Source organism: Zonotrichia albicollis, chromosome 23 (genome assembly GCF_047830755.1).
Source record: "Zonotrichia albicollis isolate bZonAlb1 chromosome 23, bZonAlb1.hap1, whole genome shotgun sequence".
NCBI lineage: Eukaryota > Metazoa > Chordata > Aves > Passeriformes > Passerellidae > Zonotrichia > Zonotrichia albicollis.
The window spans coordinates 1,023,982-1,040,842 of NC_133841.1; the positions used below are offsets into that span (position 1 = coordinate 1,023,982).

General features: G+C 55.9%; 1 protein-coding gene and 1 long non-coding RNA gene across 2 annotated transcripts; one reads left to right on the forward strand and one right to left on the reverse strand.

Moving 5' to 3' along the window:
- The first annotated feature begins 1,380 nt into the window (after positions 1 to 1,380).
- Positions 1,381 to 5,956, forward strand: NXPH3 (neurexophilin 3). The gene is made up of 3 exons (XM_074557761.1): positions 1,381 to 1,919; positions 2,847 to 5,127; positions 5,231 to 5,956. Exons 1-2 carry the CDS (start codon positions 1,860 to 1,862, stop codon positions 3,666 to 3,668), a joined length of 882 nt encoding a protein of 293 aa, XP_074413862.1. The 5' UTR covers positions 1,381 to 1,859; the 3' UTR covers positions 3,669 to 5,127; positions 5,231 to 5,956.
- An 8,818-nt stretch (positions 5,957 to 14,774) lies between these two features.
- LOC141731478 (uncharacterized) lies at positions 14,775 to 16,636 on the reverse strand. The gene is made up of 2 exons (XR_012583560.1): positions 16,258 to 16,636; positions 14,775 to 16,053 (listed from the first exon to the last, which is right to left on the reverse strand). It is a non-coding gene; the product is annotated as an uncharacterized LOC141731478 (long non-coding RNA).
- Positions 16,637 to 16,861: the final 225 nt, after the last annotated feature.

A 16,861-nucleotide genomic window follows, 5' to 3' on the forward strand; every position in this document is an offset into this window, starting at 1 on the left:
ACCCCCCCTGCCCCCCAGAAACCCCCAAACCCCCCTGCCCCCCAGAAATTCCCGTTCCCGGCCGGTTCTGTCTCTCCCATCCCCAATTCTGGAGCTCCTCGTTCCCCAAAGCCGAGCGGGGATTGGGGAGCTGCTTTGGGTCGCTCCCGGCCCCGTTTCTCCCCTTTCCCGGTTCTCACCCCGCGGTTTCCCGGCACGGCCGAGCCCCCCCCGGTCCCGGCCGCTCTTCCCAGCTCGGGTCCCGCTAGAGGGCAACAGAAACCCGGGAAAGAAGCGCCGGGAAGGGCCTGGCAGCGCCGGCTCCCACCAAAATCCTCCTGGATCGCGAGCACCGCTGGGATTTACCGGCCTGGCAGCGCCGCCGGGGCTCGGTGGCACCAAAACCCCACCAAAATCCTCCTGGATCCCGGGCCCCGCTGGGATTTACCGGCCCGGGGTTCCAGGAGGGTTTCGCGGGGGATCCGGCACTTTTTGCTCCCTCTGGCGCAGGAGCCGGGATCTCCTCTGGGGTTCAGGAGGAGTCTGAGAACGGCAGGAGCAGAGAGGTTGGGAGAGGCTCCGAGGCCACCAAATCCCACCTTTCCCTGAGGAATCCATTCCCGTGAGGGGCCTCTGTCCTCCCGTGTCCCCAGGGGATAAACCCCGACCCAGCTCCCAGGAAATTCCTGCCCAAGGTCAGGATTCCAGCAGGGTTCGGCTTTCCAAGGATTCCGGGAGGAGCCGAGCGGCGCTGCAGGACCCAGCCTGGCTCCGCTTCCCAAAAATCCCGGTCCAAACCCGGCCCCGGGAGTCTGGGGGCAGATCCGGCAGCGATCCTGCTCCAAACCGGGATCATCCCCGGAATTCGCTCCGGTTTTTGCATCCCAAAGCAGCTCAGGGAAAGGGGGAATGAGGGAGGGATGCGGAGAGGAGCACAAAGGGATGGAAAGAAATGGGATTTTCTCCTCAAGGCGGGAGAATCCCGGGTTTGATCCCAGTCCTGCCCTTGGGAAGTTGATTCCCGGTGTTCCAACTTCTCCTGGAAGGTGGGAGAAGGAGAACTGCTGCCCTCCACGGGCTAAAAGCCAGCACAGATCCCAGCCAGCGGCCTCTGGCTCCTTTCTAGGGGATCTCTGTCATTCCTTTATGGATAAACTGGAATCCGAGGTCACCGAGGGCTTTTGCCTTCCCCTGGATGGAGGGATGGGGCCGATCCCAGAGGGCGATGCCGGCGACAAGGACAGAGCTGAGACCCCCGCGTGTCCCCCCTGTCCCCCCATCCCGTTCTCCCAGTGCTGCCCCTCATGAGGGAGCCACGGGGACTTTGCAGAGCCCCCAGAGCCCCCCAGAGCCCCTCAGGGACCCCTCGGGGGGCTCCGCTGGGCCGCGGGCACCAAAGGGTTACTCCGGAGGTGCCGCTCGGCCCCGGCACCTGGCGGGGGAGGCGGGAGCGGAGCCGGAGCGCGCAGGGATGGAGCGAGCGGGGATGGAGCGAGCGGGGATGGAGCGAGCCGGGCATGGAGCGGAGTTTCCCTGAGCCCCGGGCGGGCGGGGAGCGCAGGGGCGGCCGCGGGGGCCGGGAGGCGGCGGGGCGGGCAGGGGCACCGGGAGGGGACAGCCCGGGGGACACGGACACGGCAGCGGCCGCAGGTGGAGCCGCCGAGCCTCGCCCGGACCCGGAGCGGCCCCGCGGGGCGGCGGGAGCTGCCGGGGCCACCATGGGCCGGGGGGGGCCGTAGGGACCGCTCCGCACGGGGACCCCCCCTGCCCCTCGCTGACGCCGGAGGAGAAGGGAGGGAAAGACGGAAAAAGGAGGAAAATCCCGGCGAAAGCCTCCCCGAAAGCGGAGCCGCCGAGAAGGCGGCGGCGCCGGCTGGAAAATGCATCTTCTTCCTCGGAGCTGCGTCCTCCTCCTCCTCCAGGGCAGCATCGCTCTGCTGGTGAGCGCCGGGCGGGCAGGGGGGTTCGGGGGTGCGGGGGTCGCGCAGCCTCGGGCAGGGGGCGTGCGGGGATCCCCAAAGCCGAGCCCGCATCCTCGGGAGAAAACGCGTCCCAAAACTTCTGCGATTCGGCCGCGGGGAGCGGGCAGGGCTGCGAGGAGAAGGCTCCGGATGGCCCCAGAAATCCGCACCCCCAAACCCCGCTCGGCAGCCGGGGAGGGCTCGGGCAGAGCCGGGGCCGGGCCGGAGCTTCCCGGAGCTTCCTCCGCTTCCCGCTGCCCCCTCGGCCGGGTCAGCCCCGGGCACGCCGGGGTTCTTCGGGTCCCACAGCCCCTCCAGCCGCCCTGGGTGTGGGGTTTGGGGGTTCCGGGAGCGGAGCTGGCGCAGGAGCCCGGGGCAGCTCCCCGGTGACAACTCCGCTCCGCTGTCCCTTGTCCTGCGCTGTCCCCCTGCCCCGGGGGTCCCCAGGCCCTGGTGGGGTTGGAGGGGGGACAGGGGTGGGGGTGAGGGCGCAGGGGGTGCGGGAGCTGCGCCCTGAGCGGGCAGAGAGCGGATCCCGGCTGCTCGCACCCATTCCCGGAGCGGCTGGGAGGGAGAAGAGCTGGAGGTGCCGCTGCCGGAGGGGAAACAGAAGAGAATAAAGAGAAGATCGGGGCAGCGAGGCTGGGGAAGGGGCTGGCAGGGCTGGGCGACCATGGGGAAGGGGCTGGCAGGGGTGGGTGACACTGAGGAGGGGGCTGTCAGGGGTGGGTGACACTGAGGAGGGGGCTGGCACGGCTCGGTGACCATGGGGAAGGGGCTGGCACGGCTGGGTGACACTGAGGAGGGGGCTGGCAGGGGTGGGTGACCATGGGGAAGGGGCTGGCACGGCTCAGTGACACCGGCAGGGCTCGGTGCCACCCACAGCTCCTCCATGCCCCCATGCAGGTGTTGTGCGCTCCAGAGGACCCCGGGAAAGGAGCGGATCCAGGCAAGCCCCGGGCCCGCGGCAGAGCCCCGAAGCTGCTGCGGGAGCTGCTCTCCCCAAAGCCCCTCCTGGGCCTGGGCCCGGCCCCGCCGCAGAACCGGAGCCTGCCGGGGCCGGGCAGCGCCTCCCGGGAGCTCGGGGGGACCCCGGTGAACCGGGCAGGGCTGGAGCTCCCGGTGAACCGGGCCGGGCTGGAGCTCGGGGCAGCCCCAGCTCACCTGGCAGGGCTGGAGCTCCCGGTTCACCGGCCCGCGTTGGAGCTCGGTCCCCGGGCACAGCGGGACCCACGGCCAGCCCCGGGCAGGCCCCTGCAGAAGCTTTTCGGCTGGGGAGACTTTTACTCCAACATCAAGACGGTGAAGCTGAACCTGCTGATCACGGGCAAGGTGGTGGATCACGGCAACGGCAGCGTGAACGTCTTCTTCCAGCACAACTCCACGGGCCACGGCAACATCTCCGTGAGCCTCGTGCCGCCCACCAAGGCCGTGCAGTTCGACCTGGAGCAGCAGATCTTCATGGAGGCCAAGGAGTCCAAGGTGTTCAACTGCCGCGTGGAGTCGGAGCAGGTGGCGCGGGCCAGGAAGACGTCGCTGTGCACCTTCGACCCGGCCAAGACGTGCTCGCAGGAGCACACGCAGAGCCGCGCGGCCTGGCTGTGCTCGCAGCCCTTCCGCGCCGTCTGCGTCTACATCACCTTCTACAGCAGCGACTACCGCCTGGTGCAGAAGGTGTGTCCCGACTACAACCGCCACAGCCAGCGGCCCTACTTCCCCTCGGGCTGAGCCCCGGGACGGAGATTCCCGCGATTCCCGCGATTCCCGGGGCACCGAATCCCGCGATTCCCGGGGCGGAGATTCCCGTGATTCCCGGGGCACCGAATCCCAGGATCCCGGGACAGTGATTCCTGAGATTCCTGGGGTACCGAATCCTGGGATTCCCGGGGCACCGAATCCCGCGATTCCCGGGGCACCGAATCCCGCGATTCCCGGGCACTGAATCTCGGGATTCCTGGGGCACCGAATCCCAGGATCCCGGGACAGCGATTCCTGCAATTCCTGGGCCACCATTACCGGGCAGCGATTCCCAGGCACCGAATCCTGGGATTCCTGGGGCACCGAATCCCAGGATTCCCGGGGTACCGAATCCCAGGATCCCGGGGCACCGAATCCCAGGATCCCAGAACAGCGATTCCTGAGATTCCTGGGCCACCATTACCCGGCAGCGATTCCCAGGCACCGAATCCTGCGATTCCCGGGCACCGAATCCCAGGATCCCAGAACAGCGATTCCTGAGATTCCTGGGCCACCATTACCGAGCAGCGATTCCCGGGCACCGAATCCCGCGATTCCCGGGGCACCGAATCCCGCGATTCCCAGGGCACCGAATCCCAGGATCCCAGGACAGCGATTCCTGAGATTCCTGGGCCACCATTACCCGGCAGCAATTCCCAGGCACCGAATCCTGGGATTCCTGGGGCACCGAATTCCGTGATTCCCGGGCACCGAATCCCAGGATCCCGGGACAGCGATTCCTGAGATTTCTGGGCCACCATTACCTGGCAGCGATTCCCAGGCACTGAATCTTGGGATTCTGGGGCAGCAATTCTTGGGATTCCTGGGGCTGCCATTCCCGGGCAGTGATTCCTACTTTTCCTGGGGCACAGAATCCCGGGATTCCGGGACAGCGATTCCTGAGATTCCTGGGCCACCATTCCTGGGGAGCGATTCTGGGACAGCGATTCCCAGGCTGGGATTCTGGGACAGCGATTCCCAGGCCGGGATTCTGGGGCTGTGATTCTGGGACAGTGATGATTCCCGGGATTCCTGGGTTGCCATTCCCTGCCAGAGATTCTGGGGTCACGATTCTGGGACAGCAATCCCGGTGTCGCGATTCTGGGACAGCGATTCCCAGGATTCCTGGGCCTCCATTCCCTGCCAGAGATTCCCAGGCTGCGATTTTGGGGTCGCGATTCCCGGACAGCGATTCCCGAGATCCTGGGGGCACCAGGGACTGGGGGGAGGGATGGGGGTGGTTTTGGAGCAGGGGATGCTCTCTGGAAACCCAGGCATGGAAGGAAGAGAAGAATTTCCCGTTTTCCCCGGTGGGAAGAGCAACAGCGGCAGCCCTGGGGTCTGCAGGGATGGGGAACGAGGGCCGGATTTGGGATGTGGGATCAGGGGGAGCAAGGGCTGGATTTGGGATGTGGAAACAGGGGGAACGAGGGCAGGATTTGGGATGTGGGTCAGGAGGAGCGAGGGCTGGATTTGGGATGTGGGATCAGAGGGAGCGAGGGCCAGATTTGGGATGTGGGATCGGGGGAGCGAGGGCCGGATTTGGGATGTAGGATCAGAGGGAGCGAGGGCCGGATTTGGGATGTGGGATCAGAGGGAGCGAGGGCCGGATTTGGGATGTGGGATCAGAGGGAATGAGGGCAGGATTTGGGATGTGGGAACAGGGGGAAAGAGGGCAGGATTTGGGATGTGGGATCAGAGGGAACGAGGGCAGGATTTGGGGTGTGGGATCAGAGGGACCAAGGGCTGGATTTGAGATGTGGGTCAGGGGGAACGAGGGCAGGATTTGGGATGTGGGATCAGAGGGAGCGAGGGCTGGATTTGGGATGTGGGATCAGAGGGAGTGAGGGCCGGATTTGGGGTGTGGGATCAGGGGGAGCAAGGGCAGGATTTGGGATGTGGGATCAGGACAGAGCCACGGTCGGGACTCGATTTCCTCAGTGCAATAATGGCTCGGCCTGGTTGGGGTTGGGGGTTCCGGGTTAAAAGGGCTCCTTTGGAGGAAGGGTCGCAGCCCCTGGAGAGCGGGAAGAGCTCGGGGAAGGGGGGAAAAGCTGCCTGATGGTGCCCCTGATCCCAATCCCTGCCCAAATCCCAGCCCCGATCCCAGCCCCGACCCCTGCCCCGATCCCTGCCCAGCTCCCGGCGCCGCCGTTCCCGGGCACAGGGGTGGGAACGGGAGCTCGGGGCCGGGGTTTCATTCCCAGGGAAGGAACGAGGAACGGGAACTGCCCCGCTCCGCCCCGGGCAGGGAATAAAGCGCTCACGGTGGCACCGAGGCAGGGCCGGAGTTTTTTGTGGGAGGAGAGGGAAAACAAGCATGTGGGATTGGGAATGATGGCCAAGATCCAGGCCTGAGTCCAGCTCCAGCTTTGGGCTGCCAGGACCTGGGCACCCAGGCTCTCTTTATGTGGGTATTCCCAATTTCCTCCCCTTCCCCAGGGATCCAAACCCCAGACTCCCATTTTTGTGATATTCCAAATTTCCTCCCCTTCCCCAGGAATCCAAGCCCCAGAATCCCATTTTTGTGATATTCCCAATTTCCTCCCCTTCCCCAGGGATCCAAGCCCCAGAATCCCATTTTTGTGATATTCCCAATTTCCTCCCCTTCCCCAGGGATCCAAGCCCCAGAATCCCATTTTTGTGATATTCCCAATTTCCTCCCCTTCCCCAGGAATCCAAGCCCCAGAATCCCATTTTTGTGATATTCCCAATTTCCTCCCCTTCCCCAGGAATCCAAACCCCAGACTCCCATTTTTGTGATATTCCCAATTTCCTCCCCTTCCCCAGGAATCCAAGCCTCAGGTTCCCATTTTTGTGATATTCCCAATTTCCTCCCCTTCCCCAGGAATCCAAACCCCAGACTCCCATTTTTGTGATATTCCCAATTTCCTCCCCTTCCCCAGGAATCCAAACCCCAGACTCCCATTTTTGTGATATTCCCAATTTCCTCCCCTTCCCCAGGAATCCAAGCCCCAGAATCCCATTTTTGTGATATTCCCAATTTCCTCCCCTTCCCCAGGGATCCAAACCTCAGGTTCCCATTTTCGTGGTGTTCCCAATTTCCTCCCTTTCCCCAGGGATCCAAGCCTCAGGTTCCCATTTTTGTGATATTCCCAATTTCCTCCCCTTCCCCAGGAATCCAAGCCCCAGGTTCCCATTTTCGTGATGTTCCCAATTCCCTCCCCTTCCCCAGACACCCGAATTTCAGTCTCTCACCTATGTGGGTATTCCCAGCTCCCAGGTGTTCCCATCTCCTCCCCTTCCCAGACATCCAAATTTCAGGCTCCTATTTTTGGGGCATTCCCAACCTCCTCCCCTTCGCAGCCATCCAAACTTCCGTCTCCCACTTCCCCTGGCACCTTCCCTCCTCCAGAAAAGGCCAAAAAAAGCCACTTCCCTTCCCTTTCCCCCCTGAATTCCCTGAATCCAGAGCACCAGGCCAGCTCCAAAAATTCCTTCCCACCCTCACAGGACAGGTCCTGCCCCCAGAGCTGGGTTTGTACTTCCCAAAATTTATTTATTCCCAAAATAAATCCCTTCTCCAGAGCTCTTTGCTGGCTGCTGGCAGGATTTCAGGATGAGCTCCCACATCCAGCCAGGAGCTGCTCCCCAAAACCCACAGAACCTCCAGAATCCATGAGGGGATTTTCCTCACAGAGCCCCCAAAGTTGGGGAAAAGCTCCGGGAAATTTCAGCTTTCCAGGAAATAACGGGAGCGAGCTTGGATTGAGGAGGGGAGGGGGAAATGTGGGGAACTAAAAACATTCCCGAAGGACTCGGGTTTGTGGGAGGAAGGAGACACAAAAACCGTTAAAATTCCCTCGTTGAAAAACAAACCAAAACCCAAAGAAATCCCGGCACAAAAGTTGGGGAAATGCGGAGGAATCGCAGGGAACGGGCGGCGGGAGCAGGAGGAGGCTCCAAGGATGCGCGGCGGCCGCCGGGGGGATGCGGAGCCGCCGTTTCTAAGGAGACCAGGACGGGCCATTATTCCAGCCTGGAGAGGAGAATTCCTGCTCCAGGAGCAGCGCAGGAGCTGAGGGAGCAGCAGCGCCCCAGGAGAAACCCCCGCACCCCAAACCCACCCCAAACCCACCCCAAAGCCACCCCCGGAGCCCAGCGGGGCCGAGCGGGGCCGAGCATCCCTGGAACTGCCCGTGCTGGGGCTGTTCCTGCCTTTGATCCAGGAGTTATCCCGGTTTCCCCATCACAGCCAGACCCCAAAGCGCGGCCCTGCCCCGCAGACAGCGATGTCAGGAATTCCCGGTTTTCCAGCAGGTTCTGGGATGGTTTTCCCTCCCATCCACGGCACAGGACGGGATGGAGATGCCACCACCGAGCTCTCCCCATCCATGGGTTGTCCTGTGTCTCGGGGGAGGGAAAACCTCGGGAATCCCATCCCAAACCCCCTCCCGGCACCCAGGGGTGGATTTTAGGGAGGGAAGGATCCCAGCTGCTCCCACAGGGCCGCATTCCCAAAGGATTGGGATGCAATCCCAAAAGAAGAGGCCGGATGGCTCCTGCCCGGTTTCCCATGGCTGCCGGGGCTTTTCCTCCTCCCGAGGGCTGCAGGAGGTGCCTGGATCCCCTGGGATCAGGGAGCAGCTCCTGGGAATGCTGGAACCCTGCGCTCCTGGGATTCATGGGCAGGAGAAGCAATGGGATAACGGGAGAGGGAAGTTTGGGAGGATGGAAAACGCAGACCTGGAATAAAACAACAGGGAAAGCTGGCAAGGACAGGAATGGAAAACTCATCCAGCCCCAGCCCAAATCCCTCCGGACTCCGAGGCCCGAGCGGAGAATTCCCAGCTCGGATCCCAGCCCTGCCTGCCGTGGAAACGCCGTCAATAATTCAGGACGGGCTCCGGAGGCGCGGAACGCGCGCGGCTCCCTCGGGAACAGCTCGGGAAGGCTGGGATGGAGCAGCGCCCACCCCTTCCAGGGGGGCTCCCGGCTTTGGGAGCTGCTGCTCCCACCTTCCATGGAATTGGGGTGCCTGTGGAAATCCGGGAATGCTGAGAGGGTAGGGCAGGGAGCAGGGAGGGCTCCCACATTCCCAGGGTTTTCCAGTGTCTCTGTTCCAAACTGGATCCAGCATGGCCACGTCTGTCCAGGGAGAACAGCCCAGAGCGGGAGGGAATCCCGAGCTCCAGGGCTCTGGAATGTCGTGTCCTGTTCAGGAAAACACAATTCCAACACAAATCCAGGGAAGAGACGGCACTGAAGGAGATTCCTGATGGATTCTGTGCAGGGAATGATGGATAACAAGGGAGCAAGGCAGTGCTGGAGCAATCGGAGTTTTCCAAACCTTTGGAATTGCAGCCTGGTTTTAACTCTGCTCCATCTCATCTCTAGGACCTGACAGATCCCCCTGGATGCTGAAATCCAGCCTGGAATATTCCCATTCCCATTCCCATTCCTATTCCCATTCCCATTCCCATTCCAGTCCCATTCCATTTCTTTCCCATTCCCATTCCCATTTTATTCCCATTTTACTCTCATTCCCATTCAATTTCTTTCCCATTCCTTTCCTGTTCCCATTCCCATTCCCATTTCCATTTCCCTTCAATTTCCATTCCATTCCCATTTTATTCCCATTTCATTCCCATTTCCATCCCCATTCCCATTTTATTCCCATTTCCTTCCCCATCCCCATTCCATTCCCATTCCCATTTTATTCCCATTCTATTCCCATTCCTTTCCGATTCCATTCCCATTCCCATTCCATTCCCATTTTATTCCCATTCCCCTCCTGTTCCCATTCCCATTCCATTCCATTCCATTCCATTCCATTCCCATTCCATTCCATTCCATTCCATTCCATTCCATTCCCATTCCATCCCATTCCCATTTTATTCCCATTTCCTTCCCCATCCCCATTCCATTCCCGTTCCCATTTTATTCCCATTCCACTCCTGTTCCCATTCCCATTCCCATTCCCATTCCCATTCCATTCCATTCCATTCCATTCCATTCCCATTTTATTCCCATTCCATCCCATTCCCATTTTATTCCCATTCCCATTTCCATCCCCATTCCCATTTTATTCCCATTCCATTCCCATTCCATTCCCACCCGCTCCCATCCCCAGTTGTTTTTTCCCTGGGGGAATCCGAGCCATTCCTGGATTTTCCCTCCCCTTGGATTTTCCCGGATTTTGGGCTGCTCCAGCCCTTTCCACGGACGGGGATTTGCTCATCCCAGCCCTGGCTCTCAGCAAACCTTGGGATCTTTAATTAACGCCCTCCTTGGCTCGCCGGGCTCAGCCAGATGGAGCTTAATTTAATTAGGAGATTTTAATTACCCACAATAGCAGGATTTCCAAGCCATGGACAGGAGCAGAGGTTTTGGGATCAGCCCCCTGGAGCTGCCCATGGGATGCGGGGAGTGCTGGGCTCTGCTTTCCCAAAATTGCCTGGATTTGGTCAGCATTCCAAGGAATTTTGGCCACACCCAAACAAATCCATTGGGAAACTCCATCCGTCCATCCCAAAACCCTCAGCAGGGGAACGGCTGAGCCTGAGGGAGCTCTGGGAACAAAATCCTGGGATTTTTTTGGTGCTTCAGGGATCAGAATTTGCCAAGGAATGCAGGCAAGAATTCCAAAGGGACCCTCGGGAGCTCATCCCTGCTCCCAGGGCTGTCCCAGTTCTCCCAGTTTGGCCAGTTGATCCCCAACCCGCTGCATGAAATCCATGAAATCCATGAAATCCATGAAATCCATGAAATCCATGAAATCCATGAAATCCATGAAATCATCGCCTTTCCTGCAGGAATCAGGGATCCGGGGAGCTGCTGCTGGGAGCAAGAGGATAATAATAAATAAATAGTACAAAAATAATTAAAAAAAATTAATAAAAATAAAATATATCAATATAATAATAAAAATAAAATAATAACTATAATAATGATGATAATGAAAATAATGAAAATTAAAATAATAATTAAAAATAAAAATAATAATAGTAATAATAATAATAATAATAATAATAATAATAATAATAATAATAATAATAATAATAATAATAATAATAATAATAATAATAATAATAGTAATAATGATAATAATAATAATTCCAACAGGAGCCCTGGGTGCCATCCTCTCCCTGCCAGGATCCCTCCTCATTCCATGCCACAATTCCCCTCCTGTCCCCAGCCCTTCCCCATTCACTCCCTCAATTAACACAGCTCCTCCAGGGATTTGAATAATTCAGTGCCAGGGATGGAATCCGATGGAAGGAGCAGCAAAAATCCCAATTCCTCTTGAACCAAGCCCGGGCTGGATTTCCCTGCCCACGCTTTGCCCAGGAAACTTCAAAAAGCCAAATCCTACGGAGCTGCTCCTGCTTTATTTATCCAGTTTATTTTCCAAAAGCCTCCCAGGCCATTTATTTCCCCAATTATTTCATCTGCTGCTCTTTTTATTTTTCCCTGTTTTTTTTCCCCCAGTTTCTTTTTCCTGCCCCACTCAGGGAAGTCTCTCCCCCTTTTTGTGCATCCACAGCACCCCCAGCTTTAAATTAAATTAAAATTAAATTTATATTTCAATGAAATTGAAATCAAACACACCCAAGAATCTGGGATTGCCAAATTTCCTGCAGCCTGAGCCTGGAACTGCAGCCAAGGAGCAAAGTGGGCAGCAGGTCAGGAAAGAACAAATAAACCCAACCAAACCCTCTCTAATTAAATGTCTTCATATTAAATGAACTCCGAAAAACCTCATTGGGAACAAGGGGGGGAATTTGGGACACCAGGATGGAGATGAAGGAAAATGGAGGGAGAACTTCAGAGAATAAACCCCAGGAAGTGGAGAGAGCTTCAGAAATGGAGTCCAAAAAATGAAATTAAATAAAAAATTGCTTCATTCCCTTTTCTGCGAGAGCCAGGAAAATCCTGCAGAAAATACCTGGGACAAACAGGGACAAATGGGGACAAATGGGGACAAATCCAGGGACAGGGAAAAGGGTCTGGGGCTGGATGCTGAGGGGCTGGAGCTGGGAGCAGGGACAGGGATCCATTCCAGGGGTTCAGGGATTAAGGGATGCAATCCTGAGGGATTCAGGGATCCAGGAATCCATTCCAGGGATTCGGGGATCCATTCCAGGTTGATTCAGGGATTAACTCCTGGGGGATTTGGGGATCAATTCCTGGGGGATTTAGGGATCCATTCCTGAGAGATTCAGGGATTCAGGGATCCATTCCAGGTTGATTCAGGGATCAATTCCTGGGGGATGCAGGGATTAATTCCTGGGGGATTCAGGGATTAATTCCTGGGGGATTTGGGGATCCATTCCTGGGGAATTCAGGGATTAATTCCTGGTGGATTTGGGGATCAATTCCTGGGGGATTCGGGGATCCAGGAATCTATTCCAGGGGTTCAGGGATCCATTCCTGAGAGATTCAGGGATTCAGGGATCCATTCCAGGTTGATTCAGGGATCAATTCCTGGGGGATTTGGGGACCAATTCCTTGGGGATTCAGGGATCCATTCCAGGTTGATTCAGGGATCAATTCCTGGGGGATTTGGGGATCAATTCCTGGTGGATTTGGGGATCCATTCCTGGGAGATTCGGGGATCAATTCCTGGGGGATTCAGGAATCCATTCCAGGGATTCAGGGATTCATTCCTGGGGGATTCAGGGATCAATTCCTGGGGGATTCAGGGATTAATTCCTGGGGCATTGAGGGATTAATTCTTGAGGGGTTCAGGGATCCATTCCTGGGGGAATCAGGAATTAATTCCTGGGGGATTTGGGGATCCATTCCTGGGGGATTCAGGGATCCCTGGAGCCATTCCTGGGCCATGCAGGGATCCAGGGATCCATTCCAGGGGTTCAGGGATCCATTCCTGAGAGATTCAGGGATTCAGGGATCCATTCCAGGTATTCAGGGATTCATTCCTGGGTGATTTGGGGATCAATTCCTGGTGGATTTGCGGATCCATTCCTGGGGGATTTAGGGATCCATTCCTGGGGGATTCAGGGATCCCTGGAGCCATTCCTGGGCCATGCAGGGATCCAGGGATCCATTCCTGAGAGATTCAGGGATTCAGGGATCCATTCCTGGTTGATTCAGGGATCAATTCCTGGTGGATTTGGGGATCAATTCCTGGGAGATTCAAGGATTCATTCCTGGTAGATTTGGGGATCCATTCCTTGGGGATTCAGGGACCCATTCCTGGTGGATTTGGGGATCAATTCCTGGGCCATGCAGGGATCCAGGAATCCATTCCAGGGATCCAGGGATTCATTCCTGGGGGATTCAGGGATTAATTCCTGGGGCATTGAGGGATTAATTCCTGAGGGATTCAGGGATCCCTGGAGCCATTCCTGGGCCATGCAGGGATCCAGGGATCCATTCCAGGGATTCAGGGATCCATTCCAGGTTGATTCAGGGATCAATTCCTGGGGGATTCAGGGATTAATTCCTGGTGGATTTGGGGATCCATTCCTGGGAGATTTGGGGACCAATTCCTTGGGGATTCAGGGATTCATTCCTGGGGGATTTGGGGATCCATTCCTGGTGGATTTGGGGATCCACTCCTGGGGGATTCAGGGATCCATTCCTGGGGGATCCAGGGATTAATTCCTGGGGCATTGAGGGATTCATTCCTGGGGGATTCAGGGATCCATTCCTGGGGGAATCAGGGATTCATTCCTGGGGGATTTGGGGATCCATTCCTGGGGATCCAGGGATCTCTGGAGCTGCTCCAGGGATCCAGGGGAGAACAGGGAGGAGGAAGAGGAGCATCAAAGCCGGCCCAGGGGGATGAGAGGTCGCTGTCTGATCCCTGAGCAAAGGCAAGAGCAGGAATTCAAAGCCGGAATTCAAAGCAGCAGCACGAGGTCCAGGCTCAGCGTGGCTCCTCTGAAAAGCTGCTGGGTAAAAATTCCCTGTGCTTGTGGAATTCCCAGCCTTGGAAATCTGATTGTTAAATATTCCCTGTGGAATTCCCAGCTCTGGAAATCTGATTGTTAAATATTCCCTATGCTTGAGGAATTCCCTGCCTTGGAATGCTGATTGTTAAATATTCCCTGTGGAATTCCCAGCCTTGGAAAGTTGATTGTTAAATATTCCCTGTGGAATTCCCAGCTCTGGAAATCTGATTGTTAAATATTCCCTGTGGAATTCCCTGCCTTGGAAATCTGATTGTTAAATATTCCCTGTGGAATTCCCAGCCTTGGAAAGCTGATTGTTAAATATTCCCTGTGCTTGTGGAATTCCCAGCTCTGGAATGCTGATTGTTAAATATTCCCTGTGGAATTCCCTGCCTTGGAATGCTGATTGTTAAATATTCCCTGTGGAATTCCCAGCCTTGGAAAGCTGATTGTTAAATATTCCCTGTGGAATTCTCTGCTCTGGAATGCTGATTGTTAAATATTCCCTGTGCTTGTGGAATTCCCAGCCCTGGAATGCTGATTGTTAAATATTCCCTGTGCTTGAGGAATTCCCTGCCTTGGAAATCTGATTGTTAAATATTCCTTGTGGAATTCCCAGCCTTGGAAAGCTGTTAAATATTCCCTGAGGAATTCCCTGCCTTGGAAAGTTGATTGTTAAATATTCCTTGTGGAATTCCCAGCTCTGGAAATCTGATTGTTAAATATTCCCTGAGGAATTCCCAGCTCTGGAAATCTGATTGTTAAATATTCCCTGAGGAATTCCCTGCCTTGGAAATCTGATTGTTAAATATTCCCTGTGGAATTCTCTGCTCTGGAAATCTGATTGTTAAATATTCCCTGTGCCATTCCCAGCTCTGGAATGCTGATTGTTAAATATTCCCTGTGGAATTCCCAGCCTTGGAAAGTTGATTGTTAAATATTCCCTGTGCTTGAGGAATTCCCTGCCTTGGAATGCTGATTGTTAAATATTCCCTGTTCCTGAGGAATTCCCAGCCCTGGAATGCTGATTGTTAAATATTCCCTGTGCCTGAGGAATTCCCTGCCTTGGAAATATTCCCTGTGCAACATTCCTTGAATTCCAGGAATCTCAAGGCACCAGCAGGACATAGAAGTGACGAGAACGTGAGGAGGCTTAAAACTGGAACAGAATTAAAAAATAACAACGGAAAGAAAAAAGGCCAGAGATACCACAGGGTACAAAATAGGAATTATTTATATTTTCCAAAAGAAAAACAAAAAGAGTTCCCAGCTATTGAAACATCTCTGCTGTAAGAAGTGACTAAATAGAAAGGGACAGGGCTGGCCCCAGACAGCCAGACCAGGTACAAACAGTGTAAGAATCACGGAGCAACTCAGGGACGTGGCCGTCAGCAAGAGTGAAATTCATCCTGGGGGGGTTTGGGGTTTTTCTGTCGTTAAAAAAAGAGGGAGGGAAAGGGGGAAATCAAGCAGGGGAAACGCCCAGAGCATTTCCCAGCATGTTTAAAACAGAAACCGTCGGTGCTGCTCTCGGCTCGAGGGGTCTGCAGTCCTCTCCCAGCACAGCCTTCACCGCCCCTCGCGCTCCGAGCTGACATTTCATACACAAAGGGGCTTTGGAACCATTTTTTTTCTGTTTGCAGTGGACACACAAGTGCTAAAACAGCAAATTCATCTCCTGGCCGAGGGCAGTGGGGCACGGGCACGTCCAGCTCAGCTCGGCCACCAGGACTGGGGGAATTTTGCTGTGAATCCTCCTGGAGGTTCCTCCTTGGTGGAACTCGTGTCAGGACTGAGGGAATTTTGCCGTGAATCCTCCTGGAGGTTCCTCCCCAAAGCTCGGTGGAAATCAGGACTGAGGGAATTTTGCTGTGAATCCTCCTGGAGGTTCCTCTCAAAGCTCGGTGGAACTCATTCAGGACTGGGGGAATTTTGCCGTGAATCCTCCTGGAGGTTCCTCCCCAAAAGCTCAGTGGAACTCATGTCAGGACTGAGGGAATTTTGCCATGAATCCTCCTGGAGGTTCTTCCCAAAAAGCTCGGTGGAACTCGTGTCAGGATTGGGGGAATTTTGCCGTGAATCCTCCTGGAGGTTCTTCCTCGGTGGAACTCATGTCAGGACTGAGGGAATTTTGCCATGAATCCTCCTGGAGGTTCCTCTCAAAGCTCAGTGGAACTCATGTCAGGACTGAGGGAATTTTGCCATGAATCCTCCTGGAGGTTCCTCTCAAAGCTCGGTGGAACTCCTGTCAGGACTGGGGGAATTTTACCATGAATCCTCCTGGAGGTTTCTCCCAAATCTCGGTGGAACTCATGTCAGGACTGAGGGAATTTTGCTGTGAATCCTCCTGGAGGTTCCTCCCAAAGCTCGGTGGAACTCGTGTCAGGACTGGGGGAATTTTGCCGTGAATCCTCCTGGAGGTTCCTCCTCGGTGGAACTCGTGTCAGGACTGAGGGAATTTTGCTGTGAATCCTCCTGGAGGTTCCTCCCCAAAACTCGGTGGAACTCGTGTCAGGACTGAGCGAATTTTACCATGAATCCTCCTGGAGGTTCCTCCCAAAAGCTCGGTGGAACTCGTGTCAGGACTGAGAGAATTTTGCCATGAATCCTCTTGGAGGTTCCTCTAAAACCTTGGTGGAACTCGTGTCAGGACTCGGGGAATTTTGCCATGAATCCTCCTGGAGGTTCCTCCCCAAAACCTTGGTGGAACTCATTCAGGACTGAGGGAATTTTGCTGTGAATCCTCCTGGAGGTTCCTCCCAATGCTCGGTGGAACTCGTGTCAGGACTGAGGGAATTTTGCCGTGAATCCTCCTGGAGGTTCCTCCCCAAAGCTCGGTGGAACTCATGTCAGGACTGGGGGAATTTTGCCATGAATCCTCCTGGAGGTTTCTCCTCGGTGGAACTCGTGTCAGGACTGAGGGAATTTTGCTGTGAATCCTCCTGGAGGTTCCTCCCCAAAGCTCGGTGGAACTCGTGTCAGGACTGGGGGAATTTTGCCATGAATCCTCCTGGAGGTTCCTCCCCAAAGCTCGGTGGAACTCGTGCCAGGACTGAGGGAATTTTACCATGAATCCTCCTGGAGGTTCTTCCTCAGTGGAACTCGTGTCAGGACTGAGGGAATTTTGCCATGAATCCTCCTGGAGGTTCCTCCCCAAAGCTCGGTGGAACTCGTGTCAGGACTGGGGGAATTTTGCTGTGAATCCTCCTGGAGGTTCCTCTCAAAGCTCGGTGGAACTCGTGTCAGGACTGAGGGAATTTTGCCATCCTGGAGGTTCCTCCCAAAGCTCGGTGGAACTCGTGT